This window comes from Kwoniella pini, chromosome 9 (assembly GCF_000512605.2).
Source record: "Kwoniella pini CBS 10737 chromosome 9, complete sequence".
Taxonomy (NCBI): domain Eukaryota; kingdom Fungi; phylum Basidiomycota; class Tremellomycetes; order Tremellales; family Cryptococcaceae; genus Kwoniella; species Kwoniella pini.
The window spans coordinates 854942-870677 of NC_091724.1; the positions used below are offsets into that span (position 1 = coordinate 854942).

At 40.3% G+C, this 15736-nt stretch overlaps 6 protein-coding genes across 6 annotated transcripts; 1 reads left to right on the plus strand and 5 right to left on the minus strand.

The window, feature by feature from the left end:
• Positions 1–324: 324 nt before the first annotated feature.
• On the minus strand, positions 325–1708 carry I206_106568 (uncharacterized protein; the record flags this gene model as incomplete). Its single annotated transcript, XM_019159233.1, has 4 exons — positions 325–561; positions 629–761; positions 822–1288; positions 1379–1708. The coding sequence occupies 4 exons, from the start codon at positions 1706–1708 to the stop codon at positions 325–327; spliced, it is 1167 nt and encodes a 388-aa protein (XP_019007905.1).
• Positions 1709–2296: 588 nt separating this feature from the next.
• On the minus strand, positions 2297–3644 carry I206_106569 (uncharacterized protein; the record flags this gene model as incomplete). Its single annotated transcript, XM_019159232.1, has 4 exons — positions 2297–2446; positions 2577–2673; positions 2756–3471; positions 3564–3644. 4 exons carry the CDS (start codon positions 3642–3644, stop codon positions 2297–2299), a joined length of 1044 nt encoding a protein of 347 aa, XP_019007904.1.
• A 662-nt stretch (positions 3645–4306) lies between these two features.
• On the minus strand, positions 4307–7584 carry I206_106570 (uncharacterized protein; the record flags this gene model as incomplete). The annotated part of the gene is made up of 9 exons (XM_070203348.1): positions 4307–4539; positions 4614–4715; positions 4797–4889; positions 4977–5164; positions 5233–5273; positions 5340–6506; positions 6568–7065; positions 7133–7373; positions 7439–7584. 9 exons carry the CDS (start codon positions 7582–7584, stop codon positions 4307–4309), a joined length of 2709 nt encoding a protein of 902 aa, XP_070059449.1.
• Positions 7585–8297: 713 nt separating this feature from the next.
• Positions 8298–9117, minus strand: I206_106571 (uncharacterized protein; the record flags this gene model as incomplete). The annotated part of the gene is made up of 5 exons (XM_019159230.1): positions 8298–8355; positions 8421–8504; positions 8561–8629; positions 8695–8875; positions 9009–9117. 5 exons carry the CDS (start codon positions 9115–9117, stop codon positions 8298–8300), a joined length of 501 nt encoding a protein of 166 aa, XP_019007902.1.
• A 1109-nt stretch (positions 9118–10226) lies between these two features.
• I206_106572 (uncharacterized protein) lies at positions 10227–13991 on the plus strand (the record flags this gene model as incomplete). Its single annotated transcript, XM_019159229.1, has 10 exons — positions 10227–10844; positions 10904–11060; positions 11136–11294; positions 11350–11813; positions 11878–11970; positions 12020–12135; positions 12194–12507; positions 12580–12903; positions 12959–13545; positions 13623–13991. 10 exons carry the CDS (start codon positions 10227–10229, stop codon positions 13989–13991), a joined length of 3201 nt encoding a protein of 1066 aa, XP_019007901.1.
• Positions 13992–14187: 196 nt separating this feature from the next.
• I206_106573 (ribose 5-phosphate isomerase) lies at positions 14188–15099 on the minus strand (the record flags this gene model as incomplete). The annotated part of the gene is made up of 3 exons (XM_019159228.1): positions 14188–14459; positions 14601–14837; positions 15036–15099. 3 exons carry the CDS (start codon positions 15097–15099, stop codon positions 14188–14190), a joined length of 573 nt encoding a protein of 190 aa, XP_019007900.1.
• Positions 15100–15736: the final 637 nt, after the last annotated feature.

Here is a 15736-nt window from a genome sequence, read left to right on the forward strand (position 1 = left end):
ATTTCGAAATCCGGACAATAGTAGACTGTAGTAGACTGTAGTAGACTGTAGTAGACTGTAGTAGACTGTAGTAGACTGTAGTAGACTGTAGTAGACTGTAGTAGACTGTAGTAGACTGTAGTAGACTGTAGTAGAATAGTTAAATATATTGCATGTATTCACATTATATAAAGTGTATTTAATCTCATTCGTGTATTGCACGGAATTTGTTATTGCAATGAAGGAAGCAATGAACATAGCAGGAAGAAAGGGTCCGGATCGGAAAAGAGAGAAAGTATCTATGGAAGGACATTATAAAATCATAAGTTTCGCATTGCCAAGCCCCTAAACCATCATGGCAGTAGCATCACCCGGTGCACCCGCACTCCCCCAATCTCTTCTCCATCCTCCCTCAGAAGCGGCAGGTCGTTGTATCATACTTTCTTGAGGAGTGTAAGAGAATCTTGAGGTGGATACTTCACCATCAATAGCTTTTCGATGGAACAATGAAGTAGATCGAGGGAGCATGATATGGTTGAATCGGAAATCCCATAGGGCGGCAAAGGTTTTTCTGTATGCGATCTGTAATGCGAAATCCATTGTAAGCCTGGGATTTAAGGAAGTGATATTCCAAGTCAGATATACTTACGATTGCACAAATGGAACCTGTAACAGCCCCACCAACACAATCATACCAATTATGGTACTCGTCAATAGTCAAAGAAGCAGCAATCAAACTTGCTCCAAGGAGCGGGGCGATCGTGAGGATCATTTTCCAGTAGCTGAGGCCGGTATCTTGTCAGCTCAAGTTTGTAATCTGACAAGATAGGATATTTACTTACGCTGGTCTGTGGTCGGCCATAACTTTGAGTTGCGCATTGAAGTAGAAAAAGAGGTAAACGAATCCTGCAAAAGCAGCAGTAGAATGTCCAGACATCCAACTTTCTAATGAGTCGTTAATTTCATCGGCATCACCAGTACAAATCGATCTAGTGTACATGATTTGACGAAATCCATTTCCGTTCATTGTGAGTTGAGAAACATCTGGTTTACAGACGTCAAGGAAATGAGGTCTCAGTCCACCAATCAACCATTTATGGAACACTTGAAACACAGCTGCTGTAATTAAGCTTTCTAATAAGCCCACAGTTGTCCCCAAAAAGAAATTTATATTTCTAATTCGAATCTGAAAAAGAGCAAAGAAAACGAATGGTACGAAGAAAGCAATGAGTGCAGCTGCGTAAATTGGGATGAGATTCTTTCGTAGTGGATAAGCGAATTCTGGATAAGCGATTGATCCGTCGATATTCTGTAAGATTGTACATCAGCTCAACTCAATACTGCACATGTCTTAGAGACTGTCGTTGGATATACCAGTCTAGAGAAGAATTTGACTCACGTAGACGGGGAAACTTCTTGTTGGAGCAGGATCAGCTTCGTAAACGCCCAAACCAATGGCACCCATAGCAGCCATAGTAAGAAGATCAACAGCATGTAATCTGACCCAACTTCCAAATTTGAAACCATGAGTAAATCCACCTTGTCTCGTACTGTTATCGACACCATGATGAGTGTAGCCATTGTTGACACCTTCTTGAGGATACCCAGTTTCAGCATTACCGACAGCGCCAGGTGCAGGAGCATTCACAGATTTCCGATTACCTCCAAAGAATGATCTTCTTGGTTTTTCAGTCAACGTAGGTTCGGCTGAAGCCCTTGGTGATGCCATCTTGAGTAACTTCAATTGGATTGTAGATGAGAAGTGATATAAAAGTGAAGAGATAAAAGAGGTCTTATCCAGCTATATATGACAAAAGAGCGAAACTGACAGCTTCGCTTCAGAGCACAAAGGAAGTTGATATGGAAAAAGGGAACATGACACGCTTTGACCTTGTATTCATACCTTAGTCCAATTCTCAAATAGCTATGACGTTCAATGTCCCAGTACAACATGGTCTGTGAGTTACTCACTGACATTGTACCTGATTGTGTTCCAGCCTTTCATTCAAAATTAAACGAAAAGAACGAAAAAAAAGAGGTTCCAGTGATGTTCAAATGACGTGAATTTGTTTGTTTACAATCAAGGCACGTTGAGAATGACGTATGATTATATCTATAAATAATCCATTATCTCTACAAATGACACATTTAACAACGCCAAGCCGCAATTCTGTCTATATTGAGATGCTTGGCAAATGATATGATGTAAGATACAGATAGCTGAGAATGTTCCGCGAATCTGGAGTACAAATGATGCATAGCTATGGAAACATCAGACAAAGTTTCGAATGAAATATTTCGAGACAACATCGTTGATTTAAGCAAGACCTGCTTCTACAGCATCCTTGAATCGTTGTACGATAGGAACCATACCTCCTTGATCAACTACAAAGCCTAATGATAATGGGTATTCGTTATTGAATCTTGCAGGCCATGAGGAAACAATTCTTCGGTTGGTGGGATCGTCCTGAGAATTGAAGGTCAGGGTCAGCTTCAGGTGAACGCTTCTTTGGACGAACGATATGACAGACGAGGTGAAGCACCGGAATGCGATCAAAGGGAACATGAGAGGATATCGTAGGATTCACGAGACTCACTTTGAAAGTAACCAATTTTAAAGCATCTTTACCAGCTACAGTCGCTAAAGCTTCAAGTTCTTCTCGTACAGTAGTTGTGAAACCAGGTAAATAGGCACTGAGAATTCAAAATCATGTCAATTTCTGGAGTTTTTCTTTTTTTGACGATCAAGTTGGTTATTTGGAGAAATCGGACTTACACTCTAGTATGAGCAAGGAATTTTTCCTTTGGAATATGTTTTGCAATAACGAAATTTTGAATTGTAATTTCAGGAGAAGCTACCCAAGCAGCTAATTCTAATTCTGGTGAATCAAATCCATCACCTACAGGACAAATAGCTTTTTCACCATGTAATGGTTCTCTAATTATACCTGAAATGAAAGCTGATGTAGCAGCAGAAGGAACACCAGGTCTAACTACTATAGTAGGTAATCTTAAAATTCTACCATCAACAAAACCTCTTCTTGAATATTCATTTACTAATAATTCTGAAGATAATTTTCCCATTCCATATGCACCTTCTGGAGTTGCTATAGTATTTATATCAACAACATGAGGTAAAGGTCCTCCATAAACTGCTAAACTTGATGTGAAAATAAATTTAATTAATCCTCCAGAATTTGTTTTTCTTTGTCTTGCAGCTTCGAGCATAAATCTAATTGAATCAATATTTACTTTTAATCCTAAATCGAAATTATCTTCTGAACCTCTTGACATTATTCCATGGAAACAATATACAGTATCTGGAGTACCGAATTCAGTATCATATAATTTTGCAATAGATTCTGGATTAGTCAAGTCTGCTTTAAATGTTAAGGCGTGTTGAGCACCTTTTGGAGCTTTAGGCTCAACGATATCAGCTAAGATGAGGTGGACGTTGGGTGTTTTAGGATCGGAAAGGAGTTCATTGGCAAGCTAAAGGATAATCAGGACTATCAGCTTAAATACATCGATACTCCTAGCAGGGAGGACAGACATAAAGGAGGAAATCAGTTGAAGAGACTCACGATACCACCTAACCATCCTGCAGCTCCAGTGATCAGAACAACATTAGACTGAGAAGTACCGTTTGAATTTGCGTCTACCATTTTGCTTGATTTTTACTCGAGTCAGAATTATGCTAAGTACTATGAGAAAGATTGGTACTGTCTTGTCTTAATTCTTATTTTAAACGAAAGATAGCAGATATGAGATATGATTTACTTGCCGATACTCTTTTGTCAGATGAACACATGTCTTTATAAATTAAATCATCTCATTTACGGGGTCATCTTCCGGGTATGTAGGTCCGAAGCTTGTCTTACGACATAGACTATCTTCCCCACTTACCGAGTCGTCTTCACCTGGAAGTAGCCTGGGGCAACTGGATTAGGTGAGATGTAAACGACATGTCATGACAACCGGAATTATGCTGGAGAGATATAAAATGAACTGGACCGATCATGTTCCCGAGCCGGATATATACTTTTCAGGGCGAAATCTTATTTCCTTCAACACTCGGTCCGGTCAGAACTACGCCACGTGCTTATCATGCACACTCCATGGACGCATCCAATTAACCAATTCGACTATCGTCTGCTATGTATCAGCCCAGTATCACATCTACTATCTTCATAGCTTGGCAAGATTGTGAGGAGTTCAATTATACATATCCTGCAACAACATTGTTTTTATCCTATATCTAATGCTATTCATACCCAATTGCTACTGGGATAAAACCATATTCCATTATGCTAAATACAATCAATCATCAAACTCTATGACCACTTCCAGGCGTACTTTCATTTCCATCTCCTCTTAACATACCAAATCCATTATCTGAGCTAGGTCCATTACCTTGTACGTTTCCTCCGATATTATCTGTACTTATACCGTATCCTGATCCAGAAGCTAAAAGTCGTTGTAAATCAAGCGTATCTGCAGGTGCGAATGACATATTCTGTACTGTATATCCTGACATGAGATCCGCAAGCCATAGTGGAGCTGACCCAAGTGCAAGTAACTTCAATAAGCATTTATTGGTAAATTTCGTGTGAGGCAAAGAAGTTCTAACTCACTTGGTCCGGAAGCTGAGAATGAAGTACTCCTTTCGCTTCTTGCTATTGATTCTCTCATGGATGTTTCAGTAGGCGGAGCTATATCTGATGGGTGGTTTCGATCTGCACATACAGAGATCGCGTTGAGTATCAGTATGCCAAGTTACAGCATCATCGTTCCGATGTAGACGGCAGACCACTCACCCGTCGTGAACCTCCTGAGCAGACCTGTATCAGGTAAAGAGATGAAAGTCTTCTTGTTGCTTCGACGCTTGGTGGATTTAGGGAAACCAGAGCCTGCAACAAGTCGACTCAGTCAACGTCTGACATTTGTCTCATATAGAGGCTCATACGACCCAACTCGAGGCGAATAACAAGACTCACGCCTCTCAAGGATCTGGGCTACGTAACCCGCGCCAGCCCAACAGTCTTCCATTTTCTGGATGGCGTTCAATAAGGCTTGGAAATTTTGTTTCGCCATCGAAAGCATAAGGATATCCGTTGCGTTAGACTGGGAACTCGGGTTGGAAGATGAGATTGTCAAAGATCGCATTTCGTGAATGAACGCCATTCTACGATATATAGCAACGACAATTTAGCCTTCTAATATAAGACATTATTAGATAGAAAGGTGACTTACGCTCCCACGAATAAAGGTTGAGTAAGATATGGTGCCGAGGTCTACAATTAATACAAAATGTCAATCACAATGCTAAAATCTTACTTGTTAATCAAGAATTGACTCACATAACTTGTTGAATCTACTAAATCTGCAAATACCATACATTCACAAATTTGCCTTGAACTTGCTAAACTAAGTTTAACATTTCTATCCATTGATTTATTTAAAGGAGTTTCAATTCCACTTGGAGATTTTAATAAATCAGGATGATAAATTAAAGCTAAAACAGCATTCGCCCATAAATGTAAAGTTAAGAAAGTACCTGAATGTCCTCTTAAATGTTGATGTTTAAAATTTTCAGCAGACCATTTTAAAGATTCAGGTAAATTTGAATAAAATTGAACTAATCTTAATTGTAAATCTGCTAATAATTCAGGTAAAGGTTCAGTTGAATTAACTAAAGTTCTTGATCTACCTCTTCTTCCATTTAAAACATTTGAAATTCTACCACAAATTATCATTAATTTAACTAATTGTACAAATGGTATAGGTTCAATTTCTTCTTCTTTTGATTCAGGTAAATTTCTAGATGGATCTGGAAAAAAATCTTCATCAATTGGTAATGGAATTTCAATTATATCTTCTGGTATACTTGCAGGTCTTCCTGTTGCAAAAGCAACTATTCTATCTGTTATAAATAAACTCCAAAATAATAATCTAGTTCGAATCAAATGTGCAGGAGATTCATATAATTCTGAAACTTCATGTATACCTAAATCAATTGCCATTCTAAATGCCATACCACTATATTGCCATAATCCACTTTCACTATTTTGACCATAATTTCCCCAAGCTAAAAATAATAATCCAGTTACAACGTCATAAGTTGGTAAATGTAGTAAAGGTATGATAAGTTCTTGAGCTTTTGCGATGAATGGTGCAGCAGATAGACTTGGGTCTTTACCTTCTCCACTGAATCTAGCTCCGAGAGAGCATATACAACATGCTAAGAATTGTGACATTGTTCCGGTTTCTATACGTTCTACCATACGTTTATGACTGGTCGAAGGGAAATGTTGAGAGCAATGTTTCAAAAATAGAGCGAATAAAGGTCTCCATACTTCAGGATGAGGCATGCCTGTGTGGTCAAATAAGTCTGCTGAGGGAGTGATAAATGATGAAGGTGATTCCGTTTCGCCAGGTTGAGGAGCAGCCAAAGGGGAATTAGCGGATCGTCGTTGGAGTTTCAAGGATATCCGGTTCACTCCTGGATGTATCGCTGTCGAGCCGGACTAGCAGTTATCCTCGTAGCATCAGTATAGACGGTATATGTAATTAGTAGTGAGAGCTCACAAATCGATAGTAATAAAGTTCTAAATCTTTATCTTCCTCCGGATTCCCATTGATGAATGCCATTTGATCCTCAAGAGCACTAGCTAATCGCAAATCGGCAGAAGGTGACCAATCCGTGGGGATCCCTAGCATTCCCACATCCGATAGGTTGCGTCCAGTTGAATTAGTCAAGCTACCACCGGAAGATAACATCGCATTAATCATGGTATTCTCCCCCGTTGACATCGAACCTAAATCACCAATGCTAATCGATGGCTGCTGCTGTCGTTGTTGTTGTTGCTGCTGCTGCTGTAGAGTCTGTTGGGGTTGTTGCGTCGAACTGACCGAGAAATCACTCAGACCCATAGATAGTGGATTGCTATTATCATTCGTATTCAAAGTATCATTTTGAATAAAATCTGTAGGCCAAAGATAATTTGTTGAACTAGTTAAAGTCCATAATTCATTCGGATCCGCAGAAAGATTAGTTGTAAGATTCGTATCTGCCAATGACATATTCTAAAACTCAAGTTAGTCTCTATACAATCAACTTGCTCCCATACAGAACGAATAGAACAAAACTCACATCATCATTTATTACTCCTTCTCCACTGATTTTTGCCCTCATTCTAGCTTCTTCCATCTGTTTTTTTGTTCTTTTTTTAGCTCTTGATGTTGGCCATTCACAAGGTACGTTTGCTTTTTGACATCCTTCACAAGTTGGTTTTATACCATTACATCTTATTCTTTTTGATCTACAATAAAAGCAAGCTAATGTTACACGAGTTGGCTCAGATGAAGAATCTCTTCTACGTCTTTTCGAATGACTTTTTAATCTTACTCATTAGCGGATTCAATGAGAAACAAAGAAGAATCGTAAAATTTCTCTTACCTGGGTGGAGACGATGGTCCAGCATGATTCGATGATTCTCCTTCTCCATAATTATGTCCATCTCCACTTCCCCCACTTCCACTAACTCCTTGAAGTGATTGTGGTAGAGTATAATCCATTAATCCTTTCACTTCGGCTTGATCCATAAATTGCCCAGTTTAACTTGAATCTTATTTCGCGGGAATGAAACTAACAATCTTAAAAGCTTGCTATGAGATCCAAAACATATGTAGATTGTCATATGCTCATACAATAATCAACGACTTGCAAATATCACAACAGACGAGTATCATACGCAATCCATCTCAGATCTCACATTAGCAGTAGTTGCGGGTTACGATCCGTACGTACGGTGAGGGATGATTCGGGTAAAATGTCCGAATTGTCAGCCGAAAACCGCAGAACAATAGATTCTGCTTCAGCTCTTACCCCTTACTCGTCGTACAATTAACATGTCATTTTAACGTTATGCAACTTAATCCCCCTTGCCCTGGGAATACAACCAGCCTAACTCGCGTTTTACCATTACTCATCTCAAATCATGCTTAAAGGCCAATACCGGTCAGTCAACTGAAGATACACATGATGATGTATATACGTATCATGGATCATGTCGGGTTTCATGTCTTTGTACAAAGGAAGATGACGAAGATGAAAAGAGGAGAAAATGGGGGGAAAGATTTGTCACCCATGTTCACAAGGAATAAAACTTGAGAAGAGAAAAAGCTATTATACATATATCCCTGTAATTGGGACAACTCTAAGATAGAGCCTTGAAACTTCCAATTTATCGGCTAGAACAAGTATAATGATCAGTTAAAGATTCTCTGCGGAACATAGGTATATGTATTAGGAAACCTCACTCTTCAGCCCATTCATTCTCCTTTCTGATTTGTTCTTCCTCCTCGGGTGTGAAGCTGCACAAAACAAAAGATTAGCACTGTCACCGTTGATATGTACTGACCGGGGTGAGAGAACTCACTCGTTGGTTATGTTGAAGAGCTTTCTGATTTCTTCGGGAGTCTTACCCTTGATCATATTAGCAACTGTCTTACAACCGACGTCACTGTTTGAGACATCTCGTCAGCTCAAGTATTTGGCTATCATTTGATTGGCACCTACAGAAGGGGTTTAATATCGAGATAGTTGGCAGCAAGGATGATTTCGAAAAGCATCTCTTGATCTACTTGGCTGAAGTTCGATCAAAGATCATCAGCTAATGACTCTTCTGAAACCAAAGAATCGCAGTAGCTCACATCCACCTAGCATCCCAATCACCAATTTCGCTAGTTTTTCTTCTTGAATCGTCGGCGTCATTAGCGTCAGGAGCAGGAAGGGGTTCATTCTTGTGGTGATCGCAGTATTCGAGGATTTTGGTAAGTACTGATGAAGATACATTGGGAAGAGGAATAGCTTGACCTTCTTGGTCACCGAGGTCTGTGCGTAGAAGAAATGATCAATAGGCATTAGCATTTATTACCTCTCAAAGCGTACGCAATCATAGCAACAAAGGGGCAGTTTATTGTGTAGTGAAAGATCGGCCATGAGCAATACGATCTGCGTTACTCACCCTCCATCATTGACTTGATCATGGCTGATCGTTCAGCTACAACTTTCTCAACGGTGAATTGCTCATCATCGGAAGTTTGAAGAATCACGGATTGTTTCTTTTCGGACATCTTGCGCTGGATCTATATAACTTGATATGAGTTCGGGTCGGAGGGATTGAAATGCTCTTCGATGAAGCAATAAAAGTATTGAGCTTATATCAAAAAAAAGGATAATATCAAGAAAGTACAATAAGATTGAAGTGGATTGATGTTGAATTCATGTCGCCTACATTACGTGTACGGTGCGGTGCTCGGATATATCCCTAATCTCCGTTGAAACGCTTGACTACACATGTGGCACTCATCACCGTAACAAAAATATCATATATCCCTTCTGCAGGACATCCTCCTACAGGAAGACGATGGACGATTTTCGAGAAGAGTGCCTACATATTGATTAAAGGACTGTATCATTACTTTGAGGATGTCATAGCAGTGGGATCATCCCATAGCCTGTATACGCACGTAAAACAAGCGTCAGCAACATCCGGCTTCCCATCATACGCGAGTACACTACACTCTCAGCCAGTATGCATGGACAACTTTCATAGCGGTCTCGAGGACCAACTGTATTTGTAAGACTTCTCTGTGATCGTTATGGTACTTGTTTCTCGTATCTATGTCTCAAATTTGTCCGATCGGCTGAAATGCCGAATACCACTGTTTTTATGTTTGTACACTACTTTAATGTCTCATCACATGCCGCGTTCGATGCATGACGATGATTATCATTTCTATTACGACTACATCAAATTTCTCCTCGCTCGGTCTCTACATTTCAAGCACCCTCCTCATTATCGATACTGTTGACTGATTCGATAACATTCAAGCAGGCGACACATCCGGTGACTACCACACTGGCGTGTAACTCGCATATGGCGCCCTCGGCTCTTTCATCAAGTCAGGGTCTATGACGCCGAAAGACAAACGAGTCGTCCGGTTCGGAGTATTCATCCCCATCTTTAACTTGTATCCGATCAATAATATCGTAACTTTCGCTATACATACCACTACATTCAAAGCATGGCAGGGTAATCAATTTCACTACAATACATTCCATCCAACCCCCTGTTGAACCCACAGCCTTCAATACCTATCTTAAAGTGGACACAACAAGCGAAAGTGGATGTTACAGCCCATAGATTCCCTTCGCACAAATTCGCTCAGGAATTTACATAATGTCACAATATCCTGATTCGAATTCCAGAGGAGGTCCATCAAATTATGATTCTTCTCCACTTAGCGCTGCAGGTAATGGTAAGAATCTACCACCTTGGTTAAATGGCAAAGATGGTCCACCTCAAGGTTGGATGCCTTCATGGGACAAAGTACCTATGTCAGATTCACAATCACGTCCACAAGAGAATCCAAATTGGTATGCTGGACAAATTGAAATTCCAGAAGGATCAGATCAACAATCCGAATATCTTCCTACATCATATTCATCTCAAAGCCGTTTCAAACATCCAGGTCAAGGTCCTCATATTCTTTCACAATCTCATTCTACGCCAATCTCCCAAGATGGATCTGATTTCGTATCACCAAAAAACCCGTCGTCGAAGGCAAGGAAATCAATTGATACACCAGAAAGAGACGGAGTAGACTTGAAACCGAAATCTGATACGAACACCAATGCGGTTTCAGCAGCAGGGAAAAAGAGAAAAAGGAAATCTCAGGTAGTCGGAGATGCTTCAATTGATGATATATCCGTACCTTCGCCGTTAGAGGATGGAGACAAAGATAAAGACAAAGATAAGGAGAAAAGAACTAAGACTGGTCGAGCCTGTGATGCTTGTGTGAGTATTGACTACGGAAATCAGTACTTCTGACAGAAAGCTTGCTGATGCACTAGTAGCGTACGAAAAAGATTAGATGTGACATCTTACCGTCGGAAGAATCGACGTCAGGTTTGGATTCTCAGCCAATTTGCGCACATTGCAAGCAAAGTAACCTAGAATGTACTTTCTTTTTACCCATCACCGAGACTAGATTCAAGAAGAAGCGTCAAGCAGGTGAGCTCATTACTTATACTCGATTCTGAGGATGCAAGAAGCCCCTCCCCTAAGTCATTTAATTTGCTTGCATAGCCAAAGAAGTCAAGGAACCCCCCTCAGCTTCTCAGCAACCTACCTCTCTTCCTCAGGTTGCTGCCGATGTAGCGGGAGGTAGTCCCGGGTCATATGATTATGAGAATTTGGGTGGCGGACCGTCGAAAAGCAAAGATTGGGGAGGTGGGCGTGTTGAGGGTGAGCAGAAGTTCCATTTCTATTCAGTCGTATTTCACACTGAAGAAATTTCTAGGGCCTACATCGATTGCGTTCCTATTGCATACGACCATCCCTACCATCCCTTCGGAAGCTTTTGATTTGCGCCATCACAATTCGTGGGAAGTACTAGAGGATGGCAATGGGGTCATTCGAGTGAATGCACCTCCGACCGCACCTGCACATGCCGACGCAGATCCTTCTGATCCCACAAGAGCACATAACAGGCTCAACAAACCAGTTTTATCCGGGCAAACAATGTCATTACTCGTCAATGCTTACTTCAAGGAGGTAGCTCCTCTTTTTCCAATCATCTCAAGATCAGAATTTGCAGCGAGGACTACGCCTAGTCCTTTACTTCTCTACTCAATTTGCGGCTTAGGCGCGACTAGGAGACAGTTTCCTAGAGAGATCTTTGCGGGAGTCAGGGGCGTCATCAATGGATTATTGAGGAGTAACGATATCTTGAGTGATGCCAGGTTTGAGAATGTCCAAGCGCTGGTAAGTACGAAATGATGTATCAAGCCACAACGGGTCAGAACATTGGGCTGATACGGTGACGTAGTTGCTCTTAGCACAAGTCGGTGATTTGCATGCTCAACCTACCGCAGCCACCGCTAGTGCGTCACTCATCAGGACAGGTGCAGCGATCAGGATGGTCAGTATTCACTTCTTAGCGGTAACCATTTTGCTAATCATTGTCACAGGCTCAAGACCTTGGACTACATCGAGAATCAGCGGTACGAGCTATCGGGCCTCGAGACTTAGAATATGTGGAACTGAGGCGGAGAGTGTGGGCAACATGTGTGATTATGGATAGATGGTAAGTATATTCATCACAGCGGGAGGTAGTCCGTTCGCTCACGCCTTAGAAACATCAGGTACGGGGCGGCATTGGGGATACCTCTTTTGGTGGATTTACTGGACTGCGATGTACTCTTACCTGCGCCATATCAAATATCTACGCTGACCGAACCGCACGAGTGGCCGCTGGAGTTCAGTTTCATGGGTCTGGGAGAACACCTTAAATTGTCAATCTTGATGGGCCGAGTTCTGAAGATGATATATTCACCGACGGGATTGAAGCATACCACTGATGCTCAGTTGGCTGGACTGGTTGATGATATGGAGAAGTGGAAAGCAGATCTACCCGAGGGTCTCCAGTTCAAAGGGAAAGATAGTTCACATGTCGTGGGTAAGTAGGCAGCTCTCTTTGATTCACTTGTGCTGTTTTTCAATCTCTAATTATCCATCCAACAATGTTTAGGCCTTCTTCATCTAGGCTATACTGCCCTGCAATTCCTCTTTTGGCGGGTCTTTATGCGGATCACTTACTCTTGTCCACCTCATTTGAAATTTTCCCTTCAAATCTCTCATTGGTCCAAGATGATTGAATGGTCCAGAGAATGCCTTGAATGGTTAGATGCCAATGACGATGCTTTGGACACTCTGTTCATCTTCCCTTACGCCGCCACGTCATGCGCGTTGATACAGTATCATACATGGGCCAGGAGGGGAGATGATAGTGCACTGGCAACGCTCAAGCTGGTGAAGCAAACTGCAACAAGATGGGAACATGCTGTACAGCCAGGTAAGTTGATTCAGAAAAACGGCACTGCAAACCAGTTGACGATATCCGAGTATAGACCAAATGTCGATTCGAAGAAAGACTTGCGAAACTATGACGCTGTTATACGAAGCAGCCCTGAAAACTGATCCGGAGAGCCATGAAATGCGACAAGCACCTAAATTACCTGCGAACCCTACAGCTGGAGTCATACCACGTCAAAGTGGGTCAGTGAAATTACAGTTCAAGAAAGATGAAAGTAGACAAGGTGGAGGAGTTTTTGTAGCTGAAACAGAACAAGAAATAATTGCTTCAGGACTTCGACAAGGAGATGTGGTTTTAGCTTCTGATATTAGTGAAGGTAAAAAGAAGGAATTAGAAACTCAAATTGCCGGTCAGGAGAATCATCTTCGTGTAGGAAGACAGATTGAAGAAGAAAGTCAGAGCTTACAACGTGAGCAGCAGACTGATCAAAGTCGAAATCGATCTTCAAATGGAGAATTGAATGGAAACATCAATGCTTTCCAGCAAAGTCTACCTAAAGAAACTTATAATGTCAATCCACTCATCACTACAAATGGATCGTATAGCAAGTATGGCATGAGTTACAGTCAAGATGGAAATGCATCGAATCTTGGGGAGGGAATGATGGATGTAACCAGGCAGGTGGGTATAATCTCACTTGATAGTGTTCGTGATGAATTTTGTGGAGATGTGAGGGTTGATTGTCATATTTGTGATAGGCTCAACACTATGCTATGCCGAGTTACCCACCTATACAAGAATTGCAACAACAACAGCAGCAGCAATTGCAAAACTACCCAATGAATTCCCATCAACAGATGTATCAAAATATGCCTAATTCTTATAGTGGTAGTAGTAGCATGGCTAATGGGAATAGTGAAAATACTGGATATGTTCCGGGTCAACAGCCATATCAACCGGGAGGTATGAATCAACCTATGCCTGGAGTCGGAGTTGGACCAACAGGAAATTTAGATCCCGGTTTCTTAGATTCTTTACCTGTTAGTACGTTTGATTGGGAAAGTTGGTCTGATTATTTTGATAAATTCTTACCAAACGCCAACCAAAATTTTGAGACTATGCAATAGGTGGTTGCATTTGAGATGATTTCGTGTCGGAACATATTTGTTGTTTTGTTCTGGTACTTCGTTTTTTGTATTTATTCAAAATCATTAAATGTTAGTATCTTATAATTTTGTATGAACAATCAAATGTATATATATTGTACTTGATAATTAATATACAATACATTCTTTTTTCTCATAATCGAATAAGACTATTGAATCAACTACAACCACCTGGTACAGCTTCATATTCAAATCCATCATAATCATGAATATTTTTAACTTTTTCATTTGATGCAGATTCAGGATCAAATGTATGATCTAACCATTCTTTAACTAATTTTTTAGCTAATTCAATACCAATTACTCTTTGACCTAAACATAAGATTTGAGCATTATTTGATTTTATTAATCTTTCAACTGAAAATGAATCATGTGCAACTGATGCTCTTATTCCTGGAACTTTATTTGCTGAAATTGCAACACCCATACCTTCAAAAACAGAATAATGAATTAATTAGCAATTGATTAAAAGTTGGTAAAACAAAGTTAAAGAGTTTCTAGAAAGGTGATCAAAAATGTGCGAAATTTACTATAATGAAAAAAAGCAAGAATAGATCCATCCTCACTCACCTGTTCCACAAACTAATAATCCCCTATTTGCTTCTCCATTTATTATTTTCCTAGCTGCATCAACAGCTACATGAGGATAAGCAGTTTTTTCAATTTTGCCTTCATCATTTTTATGTACTCCAACATCGATTACTCCTTTGACACGCTTATCAGATTCTAATAGATCTTTTAAAGCTGATTTGTATTCGTGACCTGCATCATCACAAGCCAAAACTATTGTGTAAGGTGGTTGTGACACTACAACGTATGAAGATTAACTTTTGTGATTAATGCGATAGTAAGATGAACTTACTCGTAATTGACACCCGTTTTATTCAGCTTTGGATAGAGATGATTAAGTTATTACAAGGATGATTATGGGATTCAAATTCCAATTCTTAGCTGAAATACAAAAAAGCTACACGATAATTCAGATACTCGAATAGATCAATTAACACGACGTCACATATCCATTAGTCTCTCGTCTAAAACTGCTATCCAATAATTTTATGCGACTCATAGCTTTCAGGCATGTACACGAGAGAATCACATGACCGAATGATAGACTCTCACCGTACGTAAAATCTCATGTCTAAAATTAAATGTGCAATGATGATAATGTCGGACCGAAAATACATCATGATTCCTTGCAAGGTGTGATTTATTATTCCGGGTGACCGATTGACCGGGGGAATAATTGCGGAGAGATAACGCTTTTATCTCTACGGTATGATGGGGTTGATGGTTCCTGAATACACGAACATACGGTCCGGAATTTACTAAATTCAACCTTACCCGGGGTATTTCAATATGGGGCCTTGGTGGAGGTCCTCTGCTAAATCAATTCTACCGAAGTATGAATTATGGTCATATGGTATACCTGTACATATTCCCACTAATACATGTGTATACGAGAATTTCATTCCCGGTGTGTATAATTCGGTTAACCTCGTGGTTATTGACAAATCCATGTCCGGAATGATGTAACTGGTATCTATCTATTTACAGGTTTATCCATGATGATGGATTGTAAAGACTAGATCAATATTTGTTTTTTTGCTTTTGTCATTCTGAAATATAGACGTCTAAGTAGAATCATCGCTGTCATATTCAGAACTACCACTACTATCTCTACTTCGACCTGATCAACATACTTG